Source organism: Brachyhypopomus gauderio, chromosome 2 (assembly GCF_052324685.1).
Source record: "Brachyhypopomus gauderio isolate BG-103 chromosome 2, BGAUD_0.2, whole genome shotgun sequence".
NCBI classification, from domain to species: Eukaryota; Metazoa; Chordata; class Actinopteri; order Gymnotiformes; family Hypopomidae; genus Brachyhypopomus; species Brachyhypopomus gauderio.
In genome coordinates, this window is record NC_135212.1 from 15,827,129 (window position 1) to 15,848,571 (window position 21,443).

Here is a 21,443-nt window from a genome sequence, read left to right on the forward strand (position 1 = left end):
CAGTTTTTATTAGGAGCTGCTGCTGATTGTAGTCACAGTTTTTGTTATGAAAATGTAACAGCAGCGACTGAAGAAGGGCATTATACTAGCAGCGACATTATACTAGTGTTAAAATCTGGTTATCGTCTTTCCAGCATTTAGCAAAACATAATAGAAAAACGTTATGGCTCTACTCCGGTCAGCAGAGGAAAAACGGAAGACATTATACAATGCTCACTAGTTGCCTACTATTTATTAAAAACAAATGGCAAACATTTTCTCTGCATGATGTGTAGCTAATCCTCCTTCTCCTACTGACAATATCAAACATTAGCTACATGTGTTCTAGACTGATTACATGTGCACTAGCTGATGTGCTGTAAGACATTTTCTTAGAGTGACAGGAATCACACAAGACAGAATGGCAGTAGATGCAACAATATCTGTATTTAATGATAAAGGGATAACTAATCCAGTGTTTAATGCATTGTTTGTTTTTCAGAGTAAAAATACTATATTCTATAAAAACAGGTAAACAGAAAACCCAATCTCTAAAGAAAATATAACAAATCACAAAATTCCCACCAATCATCATAAAAAATAGAAACGTTTTAAAATGTTCTTATATATATATTTTTTATTACACAGACATATCCCCAAGGCAGTCTGGCATGGCCATTGTAGTTTTTCTATCTTATTGAAGAATTCAAATAAAGTGTAATTTAAAGGACACTGCATAGTAGTGGGCACAATAAAAGAATAAGTACTAGTATGGTTCTGGAGGTAATCTCATACACATCTCATATTTTAAATTTTCCCCTTAATAATGAGGGAGGATGTTAAGAGTTGTGGATGTTGAGAGGTGGAGATGTTAAGAGATGTGGATAAGCAGCCCAAGCTCCATATATGAACCCAGTCCTTTCTCGCTTTTCTTTCTTGTTGCTGCCCTCTGATGGCTTGCAGTATCATAATCAGTGGCTTGAACAGCATGATGGGCAGAAACCCACAGATGTCAGTATGATATCATTATAGTATCTTAGGGCGTACTCACACTAGGCACGGTTTGCTCGTTCCGTGCTGGGGCCCGGTTATCCCCCCTCCCCCTCTGGCCTGCACTCACACTGCCTTCATCAAGCCGGCCCGAGCACGCTTACGTCATCACAACGCCACTTTATTTGGAAAAAAAAAAGCGCGCTCGCACAACACTATGGAGTTCCCAATTCTCTTTTTATTATATTTTTGGATTCGTTTTGGGAGTGCAGAAACACGATGCAAGCACAGATTTATCGATCATTTGTCATTTGCCGCCATGACTGTTTAACGTGAGCGTCGCATCACTGACGTCATGTTAGAGTAACGGCAAAATGTACCAATCAGACGAGACACCAAGCGGGCCCAGGCATGGATAGCGATCACACTAGTCAAACGAACCGTGCTTCAGCAGGGAACCGTGCCCGGGCCCGGATCACAGACCCTAGTGTGAGTATGCCCTTATATGATGAATATATGATTTCTTAACACCAAGAAGTTGGTGTGAACTGCTCTCAATGGCAGATGGACATTTTTGTGAGTTATTTGTGAACCATAAAAATGAATAAGATGGGAGGGGGGAGCTTAATGTTGACAATGATGATGACAATAAGGGTGATAAGAAAGAGTCCATACCACACAATAACATAATAAGGATGTGACTGAAATAACTTTGAGCTGAGATGTGCTCATTCACAGATAGAATCCCTGCTTATTTTATATCTGAGTTATGCCTGTGTGAGAATGCATGAATGTGCATTTCTGTGTCTGTGTATCCCTGGGTTATTAAGGAAGTAGTTTGTTTTCTTCACTGCTGTAGGATTATGTGGAGCCTCTCTTCTGTAACTCTTGAATAAATGCTGAGGAGAGAATGAATATATATATATATATATATATATATATATATATATATATATATATATATATATATATATATATATATATATATATATATATTAATAATCATTATTAAGAGATCACAAATAGGCCTATGCCATTTACATTTTTTATTTGCTTGTAGGAAGCATTGTCTTTGTTTGCTGATAACTGACTCTTACAGCAAATGTACAGGAATAAAACTCTTCAGTGTCCTGAGCAATGTAGGAAACTGGCTTTGTTCCAGTTGCCTGACGCCATACAAATTCACAAAGAAACAAGTTGGTTTGGCTTGAGGTTTTACCTTCAATGATTTCTTCCTTAACTTTCTGCAGCTCTTTCCTCACCTCTTCCAAAAGTTCCTAGAGAAAATTCACATAAAAGAGAGGACAGAGTTAATTGCATTTTTGTAATCAGTAAAGTGCCGTGACGACCACTGAATATGTTCTCACTTGTTTGATTCTCTCTATCTCAGATTCTTCTCCACTCTCAACCTCGTTTGATGAACCTGCAGCTTTCAGTCTGAAGAAGGAACACACCAGTGGGTAATAAAGTATAAAGACAATGAGATAGACAGTTCAGTCAACTACAAAATTTCAAATGACAAAAAGTATGTCTATGACAATTCTGAAAAGGTCACAGCTGTACTTATCACAAAAGAAACAGTGTATAATGGGCTTCAGCTACATAACACCAATGTTAAAATGTGTGTGTGTGTGTGTGTGTGTGTGTGTGTGTGTGTGTGTGTGTGTGTGTGTTTTCAGGGAATAGAGGTACCTGGAGGGCATGGTAGGGGAGGAATCCAGACCTCTGGTCAGAGAATTATTCCTGGTGGGAACACATACTAGATATATACACAATCCCCACATAATGGATACCTCACACTCCATTCCCAACTGAAAGAGGTTAATAGTTAATTAAAAGACTGAAGGGGGTTACCAGAATAGAGAACTAGGCTAGATCCATTAAAATGTTTTGCCACATAAAGGCAGGTTAACCATGAAAGTAGAACAAGTTGAAAAAACTGCCAAAAACATCAATAGAACACAAAAGAGAAACAGTTTGACCTGGGTATGCCAGACGATTTCTCCCAAGGTCTCCTTAATGTATCTGTGGCAAAAAAGGACGAAACAATGAGAAAATAAGCTAGTAAAATGTAGTTAGGCTTAAAGTCTAACAAAAGGTTTATTAAACCTGTCTTACCACTTATACCTTGGGAGTCAGAATCATCCTGATAATTAACAGACAGAAGAAAGGTAAAACTGAATGTGAGGGTCATTACTCAGATTACCTCAGATTCATTACTCAACCCCCCGTCCTACTGACCCACAACACATCCAGCTTATTTATTTATTATTACATGTTATGGTCTTTTTACTATTCAAATACAGCCTATTGACTGTGTGTAAAATACATTTTACACGTAAATTTTTTCCCATTTTCACTAAAAGAAATGCATACCATCTTTGAATTTAAAGCTCTGTTACTGCTGGTGAAACCGTTGAATGTTACAACTCTTAAAGTACCTTTGAGGCAGACCATTACAAGCCAATCCTTGAACTAAACAGTGTTATCCATGTACTAAACATAAAAAACAAAGATTCTCACATTACTAGGGTCATCTGTCTTTGGGACCGGAGGAGCTTTCTCGCCTTTGTCTGCAGCTTTCCTCCTGTACACACATGCACACACATTACAGGGTACTGCATAAAAAACAGAAAAAACACAAAATCTATGAGCAAAATGAACAATAAATGTTCAAAAGTACAATATAGCTACTCCATTTAGCTCCATTTAGCCCATAGCAGTGTTTGCATGTTCACTTTGTACATTCTCTTTACACTTTACTGTGTCAGACTTTTGGAAAAGGAAAATCTACATAAACAAAAACAATTAATGAATGTAATAAGCAGTAGAGTCACAGCACGCCTGGTGGGGCACGATAAACCCTGGGCAGTATCTGACTTGTTGGTGAAACAACACACAAATCTTCATACTCAATGAATCCAAACACAACAAGTGGCTAACAACCAATGGGTAACTACTCTGAAATAATCCAATCCTATACTGACTGAGAAATACCCTGGGTGGTGTATTTTATCTCCAATTTTTGCTTAATTGCAAGGTACTAAATATAATGTTTATTAATTTGTCAACCTGATCCTAATATTTCCTTGCCAATACTTGGGAATCTTTGGTATTAGTAGTTGCTAACAGAACTGTGATGGCTATGGCTAGTTTAGCTTATACCTATATGATGTTTATTAAAAGATGCTTACTAAAGCTGTTGACGTAAACCTATGTAAATCTGTTATTTTATCATTTTTTTACTCTTAGCACGGGGCCAACGACAAATACTGACAGGCTGATCCCATGCTACCTAAACGAAGACTGATGTCTTCATGATGATGAAGACATGTACAGGAAGAGGTTTGGACTGTATTGGATAGCAATACTGTTGTCATATGTAATAAAGGCGCAACAATATTACTTCTGAAGGAAATGTATGTATATTATTTGTTACGTTGGTTTATTGAGGTCATTCATTAGCCATCCCACCAGACTCCAATGCAGACCTGGGCAAACTACGGCCCGTGGGGCACATCCGGCCCGTTGTGCGTCCCTGTCCGGCCCGCGAGAGGCCAATCATAAATGAAACAAATATCTATGTCGTGCGTGCAATACAACTGTGACGCTTTTATTTTGAAAGCGCTACATTTGTGTTAATTCCGTGTGGACGTACGTGTGTGTGTGTGTGTGCTGTGCGAGAAACACTGTAGGTGATCAGCGACAAGTTAAACTATAAAGTTATACTTTCGTGAGTGACCGTAGCGCTCGACTCCGCCCACCCCGTGCGACCTGCGCGAACGGCGGAACATTTACGTGACGAATTTTGATGTTGCATTGTGTTCCAGGTTTGAAAAGTGCTGGAATTTAAGCTAAAGTACTTGAAAATGCTTGAAATTGTAAGTGTATTTCGATTCACAACTAATAGCTGACTGAACAGGGGGGTATTCCAAAAAGCGGATTCAGTGACGAAACCGGGTAAGTAAACTTAGAGTTAACGAAAACCCAAGCTTAGAGAGAACCTGAGTCAGCTGGGAAATATGGAAATGGACCTTGAAAGTGCCGTAGAAGTGCTTTAAAGCTAGGTTTAAGCCTGGTTTGTACTTGACGCAGTGCGAGGGTCCGTGCGGCAAAAATGACGTAATTACGGTGGCCTCGCGCGCTGTCGATTCGTGAGGTCGTGCACCTCTTGAATTTTGTAACTTCGCGCGCGCGCCGCGCCTCAGCGCAATGAACAAAGTCATGTTTGCAGGGTTCATACACCTTTATAAGGTGGAATTAAAGCACTTGAACGTCACTTTCAAGGCCCATTTCAATATTTCCCAGCACGTTAAACCTAAGTTAAATTAAGTTAAATATTTATACATATACTCGAAATGATTCATTTTAATCACATTATTTAATGGTTGTTTATTTTCAAAACTCCCGAACTTAACGTCTTCTTGTTCTCTCATGTTTCGTCCTGGAATTACAAGAGGCTCTTATTTGTTAACGTAATACAAGAGAACTGTTCAGTCAGACAGATATTTGTTGTGAAACGAAGTAGTTACAATTTCAAACATTTTAAAGTACTTTAGCCTAAATTCCAGCACTTTTTAAACATGAAACACAAAGGAACATTAAAATTCATCAGGTAAATGTTCCTTCCCCTGTTTTTGAGGGGTGTTTCTTTATACTACCACATATCGTTTCGGACAACACTGCACAGAATGTGACGCGGCAAGTATAAACGGCTCCGTCGTTCGCGGAAGTTCGCGAGAGGTGGGCGGAGCCACCGCAATTATGTAATTTCGTTTGTGTGGCCCTCTGACACAATTCAGGTTTCTCATGTGGCCCCTAGTAAAAATTAATTGCCCACCCCTGCTTTAATGTGTAGATGCCCCTGGTAATAAAGATATATTTGAGGACTAAAGTTTATAATAAACCATATAGTCATAAATCATGGACATGCCACATTTTGTTCCTCCATAACTCACCGTCTAGCAAGTATGGCACTCATCTCACCCATTAGATCCCCTCCCCCACTAGGCATAGAGGCACTGCTGCGGCTGATATCTGGTTTGGATGTGGCTGCAGGAGCTGGAACAGGAGGTGCACCGCCACCATCATCTGGCTGAGAACAGCAGAAAGCGAGACTCTACAGTCAGCTCAGACAAGTTAGCTCCTATAGTATTAACACAAAGCATAGGGGTGTGACTGAATAATAATAGAAAATAAATGAAAGCATACTGAGGATATACCTCCAAATCATGAAATACTCAAGAAAATAAAGCTTATTTATTTAATGTCATTGTATGTCTATCTATGTTTTCACTCTTTCTGTCACCTTGGGTACTTTACGGAGTTTGGCTCCAGCCAGTGCAGCAGCAAGACCACCTCCTTCTGGTCCTTCTCCGTTACCACATCTACCTGCAGAAGAGGGAAGGGGAGGTGCAGGGGGGGGTGCTCCACCACCAGATGGAGGAGGTCCTGGAGGTGGAGGATGCCCACAGGGAGGAGGCCCACAGGGAGGAGGCCCAGGGGGAGGTGGTGGCCCTGGAGGTGGTGGGGGGCCTCCAGGGGCCAGAGGTGGAGCAGGTGGAACAATTACTGCAAAACAAAAGCATACTGTTAACAAAGCTTTGTAGGGTGTCAGTGCACCGGAAAGATTTCTTCAATTACTGGTCTCCATCCAGATGCCACAATAAGAAAAACAAATAAAAAAACAATTGTAATATTAGTCTTACTATTAAAACTTTCAGGGTGCTATTTAACAATTTAACCACATTGACTATTTAAATTAAACAGACCAGTCCCAGTGCTTATGGGAGATGCCCACAGCCACACCCAGACAGACACGCACACACAGCAGACCACTCCCTTGTTCACATTCCCCTGCTTACTGACAAACTTATTGCTTATTGTGCAATACCTCTCCTGCTCGACTCTTTGGATTCATGTTTTTCCTTATGTTCCTTGTATATATCAATTTCTTACTGGAATGATTCTGCTGGAATCTTAATTTACCTAAGGGAAACCTCCCAAAGGGATCAATAAAGACCAATCTATCTAAAAACACACACACCTGCTGCACATTACCTGTCATTACCTGCTGTCCTCTTCTTTATATAAAATGCTCATAGATCCAGAAGTCCAGTGCGGTGCATTAACCTGAGAATCTCTGAGGAGTCTCCTCGGCAATGCTACTGAACTCTGTTTTCCCCTTTTCCCGTGCAAGAAAACTATTCGTTATCATGCACTACGAGCGCATTTGTTTAACTTGCACTATGAGTTTGTTTAGACTAGCACTGAGTTTTTAAGTGTGTTAGCATTTCCTTATTGTGTTCTGTTTGGCAAAATGGATATTAAAGATGATCCATTGCCACCCTTGCCTCCTGCTGCTTCCACTTTGCAAAAATAACTCAAGCTGGAACATTTGGATCTTACAAATGATTGGTGAAATAATGGGGGAATTTTGTGTTCAAGGGTAGATTTTTATGAAGGTCTCACACTGACTTGAAGCAGCCTGTCGTTCTCTCTCCTGTCGCTCCCACTCTTGACGTTCCCTCTCCTGCTGTTCTCTTTCTTGTTGCTCCAGTCTCTGCTGTTCTGCTGTTCTGCAGAGGAAATATTTGATTGATTAAAATCCTGTATACACATATTTAGGTAAGACTTTGGTTACAAATTAATAAATGCAACATGCAAGCACATGACAGAAAATACTTGCTCTGTGTTGTTTACAAAGTTGCTAAGATTTTACGCTACCTACACCTTTTAAAACCAGAAACATAACAAAAGTTCTGGTGTAACTGCTCCAATCCAAAAATAAAAATATATGGCAGAATCCAATAGGCTTTCTTATGTAAATTGATTTTCACATGTACTAGCTAAAACAAACATAAAAGTAACGTAATGTGCATTTATGTTGCAGGTTTGCAAAATGCATTAAGCTCAACACCTTAATACCTAACACACAGATAGTGTTTATGATTTTAATTATCTAATAGTTCTGATAGCTATTAGAACTATTAGATTTTATAGATTATAAATTTATAATTTATGGATTTATTAGATTATAACTATTAGATTTTAATTATCTATTATCTATAGCCCTTTGAATCAATTCATCCCATGAAATGTGAGCCATTACCTTCTGAGCTGCTCCATTTCCTCTGGGGATGGTCCATTTGACACAGGTCGAGGGAGTGTGGAGTATCCTAAAGATAGCAGACATTCAGTTGTATTATACCAATGTTGCACTTTGACTTTAGAGATATTTGCGCATGTTTGTGTGTGTTTGTGCATGCTCTACCCATGTCAGGCATGGCACTGAGGACCTCCAGTGCATGCATCATGCCAGAAGCAAATAGTGTAGCATCCTCTTTGCTGCTGAAATTGAGGCCCCAAACCTGGCGTGCGTCCCGCCACTGGTGGAAGTTGGGTGTGGCCTGGTTATACTTTAGACTCTTCATAATTGGACAGTTTATCACCACCTACACAGAAAAAGAGGAACTAATCAAAACCAGAACATGGGGTGATGTGAACTGCTAGAAATAACACCTGTCAACATCTGTTGATATTATCACTATAACCTACAATGAATGGCTACTTTATTAGAGACACCCATCTAGTAGAATGTTGGACCTCCTTTGGCCTTCAGAACCACAGCAGTTAATCATGACAGTTTCCAATAGGTGTAGAAATCCCCACGTCCACTAAGATCACAGGGTGTTGGCCTCTTATTAGTTCCAACTAGTGCTGGGCGGTATGACCAAAATTCGATATCACAGTATTTTTCAAAATTATATCAGTTTCACGGTATTTGACGGTCCCGGTACCACCCCCCCCCCCCCCAATGCATGATGTGTTAACCGCATTGATTACAAAAAGAATTACCGCAGTAGAGTGGTTAAGAGTACCTTATTCCACTGTTAGAAAAATGTCTTCACCTATAGCTAGGTTTATACTTTCGCGAGTGACCGTAGCGCTCGACTCATTCTGCAGGAATCTTGGCTCATGTGGACAGGATATATTCTTGCATTTGCCGAAATTAGATGAAAGTACAGGTATGATCTAAAAAGACTACACTACATATTTTCCATTAGTTTAAAACTTTTACTCCGATACATTTTTTACATGCTGTATAGATACTCGTTACAATTATAAACATGTTAGCTAGGAATCAAACAGTATGTATAATTACTTAATGTACTCTGCTGCCTGCCTTCACTGAACACTTGAGCTTCGTAAAACCTAGCTTTTAGGTATACTTGACGCGTCGAGACTGGCGCAAGTGTCCGCACGACAAAAATGATGCAATCGTGGTGGCTCCACCCATATGCATTGGCAATGTGCGTTGGCCATGCGCACGGTCACGATTTTTGTGTGTGCGAAGTTACACGGTGCAATTCATGCACTTGTATGGCACTTTCAAGGTCCATTTTCAATATTTTTCAGCACCTTCAGCCCTTCAGCTTAATTTACATATTAATACAAATACAAATATACTCAAGAAGATTCGAAATGATTCACTTTTTATCACATTAAGAGATAGTATCGAGTTTGGTAACAGCAGAAGAATAAGTAGGCCTATATTACATAAGCTTGTTGTATTAATGTATATAGGCACCTTCCACACCTCCAACATCGAGTGATCATGGTGGTGAGGGTGAAGGAGACCACCCTTGGCCCTACTTAAAAACAATGTTTTCGTTTGCCGGAGTGAAAGTAATTCCTATAGGATGAAGTGCCTACTCTGCCTCCCTAAAGAGGGTGAAATATTGACCTTCAAACTTGAAGAAGTACATCAAGGTAAGTTACAAATATAACACACAAAAGACACCAGCTTGAGCTATCAGTAAGCGCTAGCTAAGTTAGCTATCTTAGCTAGCTAACTAACCAAATTATGTTCATGACGTGCTGCAGTATTCACTTAACATTAGCTGGCAATCATAAAAGCTATGTCAATTGTGTTATTAGCAACAGTAAGCCGTGTCTCATTTCGTGCTGACTAATCATGTGCCCATTTTTATAGCGTAGTGATTTATAGGGTAAGAGCATTTATTGAGGGTAAACGCAGGGCAGTAGATTCACCCATAGAACCCGAGGGACGGATTTTACATCCAAAATACACCTTGTTTTCTCAAGGTGTACGCTAAATTAAGGTTAACTTGTACTTTTGCATCAAACATACGATCTAGCGGGACATAGGTTATCTGTTTTTTGTGTATGAAGTGTTAAGCACAGTTTAAAAGTTGTAACTTGTTTTTAAATACAGAACACTTGTATTTTGTGGTCTTTGACAGCTTTGATTTGTAAGTGATATATAAAAAAATGTATTAATTCATAAAACTTTGACTTAGGCCCATCACGATAACAAAATTTTCAGAAGAATATATTGTCCTAGAAATTATTGCGATAAACGATAATATTGTCATTTTAAAGTGCCATTATAGAATTTATTTCTTGCTTCTGGGCTCCCCAAAGGAGCTTTAAGACAATGTGCCACAATAAAAATATAGTAGCATAATAATACAATTACACCAGTTTGCAGTAATGTAATGTATTGTAAAGCTCATGTATGGGGTCATATTTGTGCTTGACCACATATCTGTAGTGGCAGAGTAAAATGAGATGTCTTTAATCTCCTTCAGAATGCCATCTTTCACATCATTATATAAGGTTGCAATGGCAGTTTGGGAGATACAGGTTTTCTTTGGCAGTTCATACTGCTTGTCAAATCTTTGCAGCATGTTTATAAATGGTTTCTTTTCGATCATATTTAATGGCAACATCTCTTTGGCTATATAGCGAGTTAAGCCTGGTTTATACTTGACACATCGTGAGCGGCGCGAGGGTCTGCACGATGAAAATGACGTAATCGCGGTGGCTCCGCCCGTGCACGAGAGCCTCGCACGATTTGCAAGGTCGTGCACCTCTCGAATTTTGTAACTTCCCGCGCGCCGCAAACAATTCAACTTCTACTCAAGAGTACTTGTACTCAAGTATGAGTCTCTGATACATGTCTGATGCTATATACGTGGAGTGAAAAGGGGTGATTTTATGGATGAAATTATATATAGTGTCAAACATTTTTATACATTTGTATAAACATGTTTATGACAGGCATTTGTTATACATTTGTGCATTCAATCACAAGGAACACAAACACAATTTCCTCTACCTGCTGATCAGTCTGCATTTTACGTCCCACCACTCGAAAGGTGTTGTTGCTGGGGTTATGGTAGATCTGTACTCTGCTGAAGTTCTGGGGGCCTGTGCCTGCTGGAATCCATTTCTTATTGGCATCATCGTAGACCATTACTGTGGCCCTTGCCTGACAAATACTTGACTCACTAAGAAAAGGTGAGAAATACAAAGACAAAAAAAGAGAAATTAAAACTAATACACAGTGTATAGGCAAAACAGTCCCAGCCAACATCAACAATGACACAAAAGAGCAGCAAGGTACCTGATACCACCAGTGTTGCGAATAACGCCGTTAAAAATAACGGCGTTAGGTAACGGCGTCATTTTGTCAGTAACCGGATAATATAATTAATTACTTTTCCTGTCGTTACAACGCCGTTGACGTTACTGGTCATTAAAAGCGGTGCATTACTATATATTGATATACTAACAGTAATCCGAGCGGACCGCTGCCCAGGCTAGTGATATCAGATCTCGATAGGTCACAGTTCTCGGTGTAACACCTGTTTAACTTAACAAGTCAGTAAGCGATTGGCTAAGGCAGCGTTATGGTAGCCAATCAGAGCCAACACCAGTGCGGAGAAAACGGAGAAGAGGCAGAAATGGCGAGTCAGGAGCAACCCGAAGAAAAATTAGCTTTTTCAAGGTGGCGGTAAAAACATTATTTAAGAAAATACTTGAAGTTCCTGAATGTCTACCAGACTGGGTATTTTATTTATTTAATTAAGAATAGAGGTTTTATTGTTAAGTTGTTTGTGTTGTGAACAAACCAGTTGTCTCAGGTTGAGAGAATTTATTTTAATTTGATAGATGTAAATGCACTTTATATAGTGTAACCGTTTACTTTTGCTTTTTTTTAATAATTTTTTTTTTTAACAAAGATTTGGGATTTTAAAGGATTTTATCCTGCACTGGTCTGTGCAATAAATATCAAAAGTTTAACACCTTTCTGATCTATTCATTTCAATTTACTGTGAAAACTGCTTTTTCAAAAAATCCTTATTCATTGGCATATAACTTTTTTTAAACTGTAATGCAAATAGTTACTTTCCCTGGTAATGAGTTACTTTTATTATAGAGTAATTCCGCTACTAACTCAGTTACTTTTTTGAACACGTGTTGAGTAACTGGGAGAATTCCCTAATATTCCTAAAACTGCAGTGGTTAAACCACTATTAAAGAACAGAAATCTTGATCCCACAATTCTCAATAATTATCTACCTATATCTAACATTTCCTTTCTTAGCAAAAGAATTGAAAAAGTTGTGTCAATTCATTTGAATGATTATGTCAAAGTAAATCAAATAAATGACACTTTTCTGCAATTAAATAAAGAAAAGACAGAAATTCTTGTTCTTGGTAGTGATTCACAAAGGAATGATGTCCAGACTTATTTAAATAAAATGAATCTGAAGGCCAAACAATGTGTTAAGAACCTGATGGGCGTCACTTTTGATAATGAGCTCAGCTTCAGATCACACATCACCTTTGAAACATCGCTAAGGTCAGAGGTATGCTCTCTCCTGCTGACAGTGAAAAACTTGTCCATGCATTTATCACATCAAGGTTAGATTACTGTGATGCTGTTCTATCTGCTCATACAAAGAGTTCTATTTCTCACCTACAGCGAGTTTAGAATGCTGCTGCAAGGGTCCTGACCCGCAGGAGAAGGAGATATCATATTACACCTGCACTCCACTCACTGCAATGGTTACCCATCAGTTTTAGAATAGATTTTAAGGTTCTATGTGATGGTTTTTAAATGTCTTCATGGTCTTGCTCCTCTTTACCTCTGTGAAATGATGGTTAGATATGTTCCAGTCAGGTCTCTCAGGGCTTCAAACAGTAATCTACTGGGGATTCCTAAAAGCCGATTAAAGATTGGAGAGGGTGCTTTTAGCCACTTTGGCCCAAAGCTCTGGAACTCTCTTCCTGAGGAGTTCAGAGGCATTTCAGCCCTGCACAGCTTCAAGAAGAGTCTCAAAACCCTTCCTGTTTAGATCTGCTTTTAGTTAAGAAACTCTAACTCTGTTCTAATTATTTTAATAGTTTTCCATCTTATCTTGTTATCTTATTTAGTTTACTTTATTACATTATTTTATTTAGTTACATTTTATGTCTGTTCTAATTATTTTAAGTTTTGCCATTATTTATTTTATTACATTATGTTGTCTATTATTTTATCATTTGTCACTGTTGTGTCTAGTGCATAAGTGTACTTGATGTTGAATTGGAGCAGACTAAATGCTGCGTAGGAAGTGACGTGTTTTACGTGTGCCTGTTGTGTGCGCGGGAGACTTCCTTCACGATGCCTTGAGACGAGTTAGTAAAAGTTCCCCGTGTTTCTGCATATGTGTTCGTTCTGTCATTCTTCTACACTACAAACATAACAAAATTGGCGACGAGGATACGTCGATGCCTACGTGCTTTGAACGATGTCTGCTGGAAACGTTCCTTTCCCGAGTTTTTTTCTTCCATGTCCAGGTGAGCCTACTGTGCCGTTTAAGACATGGCTGCGGATTTTTGAGAATTATTTGCTTGTTATCGGCGCAGATGGAGATGACTGGCCTGTTGCGAGACTACGAGCGGTCTTATTACATTGCCTTGGTACGGAGGGACAGAGAATATTCTACTCGCTCCCAGACACAGGTACTACATATGATGCAGCTGTGAATGCGCTTAAGACTTACTTTAATCCGAAAGTTAACGTGGTCGCTGAACGCCATGCCTTTCGTAGACGAGTTCAGGAGCCACATGAGACAATTTTACAATACGTTGCAGCCCTTCGCGATCTGGTGACTTCTTGTGATTTTGGCGAGCGTGCAGACGAAATGATTCGCGACCAGCTCGTGGAAAACGTGCGCAGCCCTCGTACACGTGAAAGGCTCCTACTGGAGACAGATCTAACGCTGGAAAAAGCTTTGACTTTAGCTACACAAATCGAGTCTGCTGCGGACCAAGCTAAAGCAATTACTCAGACACCTGCAGCACCAGTACAGGCTGTGCATCAGGCGTCTAAGCGTAACGTCAGAGTGAACCGAGGCCATGCGGCGAGTAACCGTACTTCTTTCCAGCCTGGTAAGAAGAAAACATGCTATCGTTGTGGATCAGATACACATTTAGCCAATGCGACAAATTGCCCTGCAACCACAGCGATTTGCAGACAATGTAAAAAGACTGGGCACTTTTATAAAGTGTGTCGCTCTACTCAGACCCGCACACGTGAAGTACGTGAAGTCGGATTACCAGAAGCTACAATTCTATACACTGAGCATGCAGCACATACAGCCAATCCAATAACATGCACTGTAAAAATTTCTGCCGACTCTCAAACCTGTATGGTGAATCTGGTTGTCGACACAGGGTCTTCTGTCTCAATTCTACCACGCAACATATATTTACAGCATTTCAGTCACATTTCGCTGATACAGCCCAAAATCAGACTTGTGACATATTCTAAAAACCACATTCCAGTTTGCGGCTGCTTGTCTGCTAGCGTGTCACTTAATGGCCATACAGCTCAGACAACTTTTTTTATTGTGAAAGACGGAACACCGCTATTGGGAAGAGACTTAATGGAAGGGCTAAAAATGCGCATTGCAGACAACAAAGTCTTACTTCCGGACTGTTCTGCTTCTTCTAATGCACCTGTGCTTGAGTGTACTGCCGACAAACCTACTTTTGGCTGTGCAAAGAACTTTATCCATCGTGTAAAAATTGATAACACCATCACACCAGTACGACAAAAGCTACGTCGCCTGCCATTCTCTGTACGCAATGCAGTTTCAGAGGAATTGAACAACCTGCTTAAAGCTGGCATAATTGAGCGCATTGATGCTTCGCCATGGGTATCGCCGATTGTTGTCACTCAAAAAAGATCTGGACAGATTTGTATGTGTGTCGACTTACGTGAGCCAAACAAAGCGGTTATCGTGGATGCCTTTCCATTACCCCATATGGACGAACTTCTGTCAACCTTAAAGGGCGCCACTGTTTTTTCTTCAATCGATTTAGCCAGTGCCTACTACCAAGTGCCGTTGCATGAAGATAGTCGTGACCTTACCGCGTTCATTACCCACGATGGATTATTCCGATTCTGCCGTGTACCATACGGACTTGCTTCAGCACCTGCTGCGTTTCAGAAAATGATGAGCATCATCCTGTCTGATGTGCCTGGGGTACAGAACTACTTGGATGACATTATAGTCCATGGTCGTGACATGTCCGCTCATGATGAAGCACTGGGAGTCGTCTTGCAACGACTTGAAAATGCTGGCTTGCTGCTCAATAAAGAAAAATGCAAATTTCGACAGCCCAAAATGCCTTTCCTAGGACATACTGTTTCACCTGAGGGACTGCTTCCTGATATGGACCGGATACAGGCTGTTGTAAATGCCCCTGCACCCACTGATGCCTCTACCTTGCGTTCCTTTCTAGGACTTCTTTCTTGGTACTCAAAGTTTCTGCCAAACCATTCTACACTGGTGGAGCCTATGCGTCAGTGCTTGAAACAACCTGACAGTGACTTTCAGTGGACTGAGGACGCTCAAGCCAGTTTTGACCTAGTGAAAAATATGTTGGTGTCTAGCCATGCTCTAGCATTGTTTGACCCTACCTTACACACCATTGTCTCAACAGATGCTTCTGACTACGGTTTGGGAGGTGTTCTGTCGCAAATAGGCACAGACAAGGTTGAAAGGACTGTGGCATTTGCATCTCGAACGCTTTCTGATGCTGAGCGGAAATATTCTACGGTGGAAAAAGCTCTTGCTTGTGTATGGGCAGTTGAAAGATGGCGTACTTACTTATGGGGCCGACATTTTACTCTGCGGACGGATCACCAGGCACTAACAACATTGTTAACTACTAAAGGTGTTGGACGTGCTGGTTTACGTGTTGCAAGATGGTCTGCCCGTCTCATGCCATACAATTACGATGTCATTTACCGCCCAGGTGTGGAAAACGCTCCGGCAGATTGCATGTCACGCTTACCATTACCTACAGCTTCTGCTCATGACTCACCACCTGCACAGTTGGATGATGCTGAGGAAGAATTTGTTGCTCTTCTCTCTACTGCTCACACAACATTGTCTGTTACTGACTTTGATCTTGCTTGTACAACATGTCCTGAATTTGCGAACCTTCGTGATCAGATCAGGCGTGGGTGGCCTCCTTCGCCCAAAGGTTTAAGGGCTGAACTTCTTCCATATTACAAACTTCGCTTAGAACTATGTATTAAGGACAATTTCATTTTTCGTGGATCCCGTTTAGTTGTACCAACTACTCTCCGACCTACTCTGGTATCCATTGCACATGAGTCTCATCAGGGAGTTGTGAGAACAAAACAAAGGCTGCGTGACCTTTACTGGTGGCCGAAAATGGATGCACAAGTTCTCAGTGCAATACATTCTTGTCATTGGTGTCAGACAAATGACAAAACTGCTAAGCTACATCCAGCTCCGCTACAACCAGTGCCACTACCGGATGGACCCTGGCAAAAGGTTGCCGTGGATATCGTAGGGCCTTTTGATACAGCTGCTTCAGAATGCAGATTTGCGATCACACTGTGTGATTATTTCACTAAATGGCCTGAAGTTGCATTTGCTCCCAACGTTACTACAGGGACGGTGATTACATTCCTGTCTTCTGTGTTTAGTCGGCATGGGAATCCACTAAGCATTGTAACGGATAATGGAGTTCAATTCACTTCATCAGCCTTTGCTGCCTTCCTAGAGGAAAGACAGATCTGTCATAACCGTTCTTCTCTCTACTACCCTGCTGCCAATGGCGCCATAGAAAGGTTCAACAGAGTGCTTAAACAGACGATTCAGCTTGCAATTCAACAACACCAACCATGGAAATCAGCAGTTACTGACTTCTTGCATGTCTATCGAGCTACTCCACATGCCACTACTGGTACTTCGCCTTTTGAATTGCTCTGTGGACGAAAAATGCGAACGAGGTTGTCTCTGCTGCCGCCTGATTCTTCAGTGCGGACAAGGGTGGACATACGTCCTCATGTTCAACACAAACAGGATAAAATGAAGGCATACACGGATGCCAAACGGGGCGCCCGTTCTCCTTCATTTCAAAGAGGGGACAAAGTGCGTGTGAGAAACCCACTACATGTACCTAAAGGACATAGAAGGTTTAGTGACCCTCTAACCATACATGAGCAGGTTGGAGAAGGTACATATATGCTGAGCAATGGAAAAATCTGGAATGCATCTCACCTCACTGCTTTCCCAGAAATGAACGCTATGGACAGTACCACAGAGGTTGAAACAATGCCACCTGACTCTGGAGACATATCCAGACCAAAACGAGACATTCGGAAGCCAAGCTGGCTAAAAGACTACATAACTTGACTTAATGTAGCACATGTTACTACTGTGTTCTCTACCAAATGCTGTTTTTCAACATGTGGCACTTAATGTTCATTTAATGTGCTGAAGTTTCTTCTGTTGTGCCTATTGTGATTATTACAGTATAGGTAATTGCATTGAATGCATAATCATTATATGCCTGTTCCATGTAATGCATAGAATTCTTCTAAGAAAGGGAAAATGTTGTGTCTAGTGCATAAGTGTACTTGATGTTGAATTGGAGCAGACTAAATGCTGCGTAGGAAGTGACGTGTTTTACGTGTGCCTGTTGTGTGCGCGGGAGACTTCCTTCACGATGCCTTGAGACGAGTTAGTAAAAGTTCCCCGTGTTTCTGCATATGTGTTCGTTCTGTCATTCTTCTACACTACAAACATAACAGTCACTTTATTACATTATTTTATAATGTTTGTTTCCTTTTTATCTTTAATTTCTTAGACATTTTCTTTTGTCTTATTTTTGCTTCCTTTTAATGTTTCTTTTTTAATTTATTCTGAAAGGAATTTGAGTTGCATGTATGTATGAAAGGTGCTATACAAAAAAAGATTGTTATTATTATCATGGATACGTAGAAGAAGGATCCGGGTACTGAAATGGCCAGCCTGCAGTCCAGATCTTTCACCTATAGAGAACATTTTGCGCATCATAAAGAGGAAGGTGCAACAAAGAAGGCCCAAGACGATTGAACAGTTAGACGCCTGTATTAGACATGAATGGGATAGCATTCCTATTTCTAAACTTGAGAAACTGGTCTCCTCTGTCCCCAGACGTCTGTTGAGTGTTGTAAGAAGAAGGGGGGATGCCACACAGTAGTAAAAATGGCCTTGTCCCAACTTTTTTGGGATTTGTTGACACCATGAAATTTTTTAACAACATTTTCCCCTTAAAAAAATCTGTTACTTGTGTTCTATTCTGAATAAAATATTAGATGTTGGCACCTCCACATCATTGCATTCAGTTTTTATTCACAACTTGTTTAGTGTCCAAACTTTTTTGGAATCCAGTTTGTAGTATATATACAGTGAGGAAAATAAGTATTTGAACACCCTGCGACTTTGCAAGTACTCCCACTTAGAAATCATGGAGGGGTCTGAAATTTCATTTTAGGTGCATGTCCACCGTGAGAGACATAATTTAGGAATCACAATGTATGATATTTTAAATAATTTATTTGTGAGTTACTGCTTGAAAAAAAGTATTTGAGTATTTGTTAAAAGCAATGTTAATATTTGTAGCCTTTATTTGCAGCAGTAACACACTTATTAAAAAAATCATACGGTGTGATTTTTAAAAATATATTATATCCATGGTCAAGCAGCTGCATCCAAGCCATACATCACCAATTGCAATGCAAAGTGTCAGATGCAGTTCTGTAAAGCATGCCGCCACTGGATTCTAGAGCAATGGATGCATGTTCTCTGGAGTGACGAATCGCGATTCTCCAGTCTGGGAGTCTTGGTTTGGCAGTTGCCAGGAGAATGGTACTTGTGTGACTGCATTGTGCCAAATGTAAAGTTTGGTGGAGGAGGGTTAATGGTGTGAGGTTGTTTTTCAGGTGCTGGGTTTGGCCAAAATAACACATTTGGGATGAATTAGAGCGGAGACTGAGAGCCAGGCCTTCTTGTCCAACATCATTATGTGATCTCACAAATGCGCTTCTAGATGAATGGTCAAAAATCCCCATAAACACACTCCTAAACCTTCCCAGAAAAGTTTAAGCTGTTGTTTTGGGATTTTCATTAGTTGTCAGTTAGATAATCTAGGGTGACCAGACCAGACGTCCTCATTTACCCGGACATGTCCTACTTTTGAGACCTTGAGACCCAGGGGGAATTTCAAAATCGTCCGGGATTTTGTTCGAGTGCCTCAATCATACATAATACATGTACAGTGCATTGTGATTAGAATTGCCACTCCGTTCCTCCGTTCCATTTCACTTCATTCCAGGTTTCTCTGTATCGCAAATTAGTCACATCCTTCTCCTCAAATCTATCTACTTTACATTGTTTGTGTGTGTGAAGAAGAAAGCGTGGGCCTGCCAGTCTACCCCCGAGTGTTTACAAGCGAAAACACGTGTGTCCGCCAGTTCTATAGCAATGCCGAAACGAAAGTGTACGTTTACGGAGGAGTTAAAGAAAAAATGTCCGTGCTTTGGCCAGGGTCGTGATCCGTATGAGGCAGAGAGCTTGACGTGTAAGGCAGGTACTATGTTGTTTTATGCTGTTCAATAAATGCTATTTTTACACAGATAACAGGTCACTTGTCATATCATACACCGATGAAGTGCATTGGCTCTTTAAAATAAATAGCGATCCTTACCCATCACAATGAGTGACATCACATCAGAGAAATCTCAAACATAAAAAATACTTTAACCTATAATTGGACATAACTTTTCATTTAACATTCCTCTTTTAAAGTAAATTTTTTTTAAATACCCCCCCCCCAAAAAAATTGTATAAATAAATAATTATATTTATTTTATAATAATAAATTAATATATAAGTAACTGAAAAGAATAAAAGAATGAATGGAAATGGAACTTGCCAGATTATTATATACTATATATAGGCATATTATATTACAAATATTTGGACAGTGACACGATCCTCATTATTTGGGCTCTACATGCCACCACATTTGATTTGAAATAAAACATACAATTAAAGTGTATATGTTCCCGCATTTGGGCACAGTTTAGAAAATGTTTTAGTTACCTCTCACCCTCCCTTTTTCCCAGCTATACTTATCTTTCTGACGGACCCCCTTGGGTCGAACTTCTGAGCCTGGAACCCTTTGGGAAATCTCTGATATCCAGGATTTATGTTAAACTTCTAGATTTAAACGCGCAAATCTTTGATAAAACCAAACTATTGTGGGAACGTGAATTAGATGCAACTTTCACAAATCGGTGGTAGGACGGGGTAATGTGGCGATCTGTGCCCAGTGCTAGGCTACAGCTAATACAATTTAAGGTATTATACAGAGTCCATCAGAGTCCAACCTAGCCACTAGGGTGCACACACCAGTGTATTTTAGTGCCAGTCCCAAGCCCGGATAAATAGGGAGGGTTGCGTCAGGAAGGGCATCCAGTGTAAAAACTGCGCCAAATCAAATGAATGGAAGGGGAGCAAGGCCAGGAGCATTGTTGGTGGCTTCTATCATGGTGTAGACAGGAAGAGAAATGGAGTAGGGGAAATCCTGAAGGATGAGTTTAGTAAGAGTGTAGTGGAGGTAAAGAGAGTAAGTGTCAGGGTGATCTGTGTAAAGTTAGAGATTGATGGGGTGATGGTGAATGTCATCAGTGCTTATGCTTAGGGCTGTGACGGTATGGATTTTTTCTTACTGCGGTGAGAGAGCAACGTATCACCGCGGTGAAGCGGTTTACTGCACCCCCCCCCCCCCCCCCCCCCCGAAAAAAGTATTCATTAATAAATTATAATTTAGAAATAAAAAGATGCACTTTGAAATAAACAAAAACTTCATTCGTCGTAAAGTAAATACTTTAGGCAAAATTAAAAATTATGGTATTGTTAATAATATTGTTAATGTATAATATTGTTAATAATTATTATAATTATAAATAATCTTATTTTTCCATCTTCATATTCCTTGCAAGACAAACCAACATGTTCACTTTGTCTGGTTGAAGGGACGATCTAAACGAGGTGGCAATGTAATGTTCCCTGCCGTGCTGAATATATGCTCCGATGGAGTGCTCGTTGTGCAAATGGTCATATATTTTCTGGCAATGTTTGACAGAAGAGGGAATTGATTTTGATTTTCCCGCCACCAGGCAAGTGGATCCGAATGCGAATCGCAAATACCTCGCGAGTTTAGTGTCCACACGGATTCTCCTGGGGACTGGAGTGGAGGTCTTTTCTTTTTGGAAAATGTTGTATAGGCCACACCGTGCTAAA

The 21,443-nt window shown here is 40.3% G+C and overlaps 1 protein-coding gene across 2 annotated transcripts in view; it reads right to left on the reverse strand.

Moving 5' to 3' along the window:
* Positions 1 to 406: 406 nt before the first annotated feature.
* Positions 407 to 21,443, reverse strand: part of vaspb (vasodilator stimulated phosphoprotein b) — a 45,184-nt gene continuing 24,147 nt past the window's right edge. The window contains exons 3-15 of one of the 2 annotated variants that reach the window (XM_076988773.1): positions 11,114 to 11,285; positions 8,243 to 8,423; positions 8,081 to 8,147; positions 7,441 to 7,547; positions 6,278 to 6,540; positions 5,928 to 6,064; positions 3,493 to 3,556; positions 3,088 to 3,115; positions 2,952 to 2,994; positions 2,662 to 2,712; positions 2,337 to 2,406; positions 2,189 to 2,246; positions 407 to 1,868 (exon numbers count right to left, since the gene is read on the reverse strand). In XM_076988773.1, the coding sequence (XP_076844888.1) occupies positions 1,831 to 1,868; positions 2,189 to 2,246; positions 2,337 to 2,406; positions 2,662 to 2,712; positions 2,952 to 2,994; positions 3,088 to 3,115; positions 3,493 to 3,556; positions 5,928 to 6,064; positions 6,278 to 6,540; positions 7,441 to 7,547; positions 8,081 to 8,147; positions 8,243 to 8,423; positions 11,114 to 11,285 (1,279 nt within the window). In that variant the 3' untranslated portion in view covers positions 407 to 1,830. The remainder of the gene's footprint in view (positions 1,869 to 2,188; positions 2,247 to 2,336; positions 2,407 to 2,661; positions 2,713 to 2,951; positions 2,995 to 3,087; positions 3,116 to 3,492; positions 3,557 to 5,927; positions 6,065 to 6,277; positions 6,541 to 7,440; positions 7,548 to 8,080; positions 8,148 to 8,242; positions 8,424 to 11,113; positions 11,286 to 21,443) is intronic. The other variant, XM_076988775.1, reaches the window with a different exon arrangement.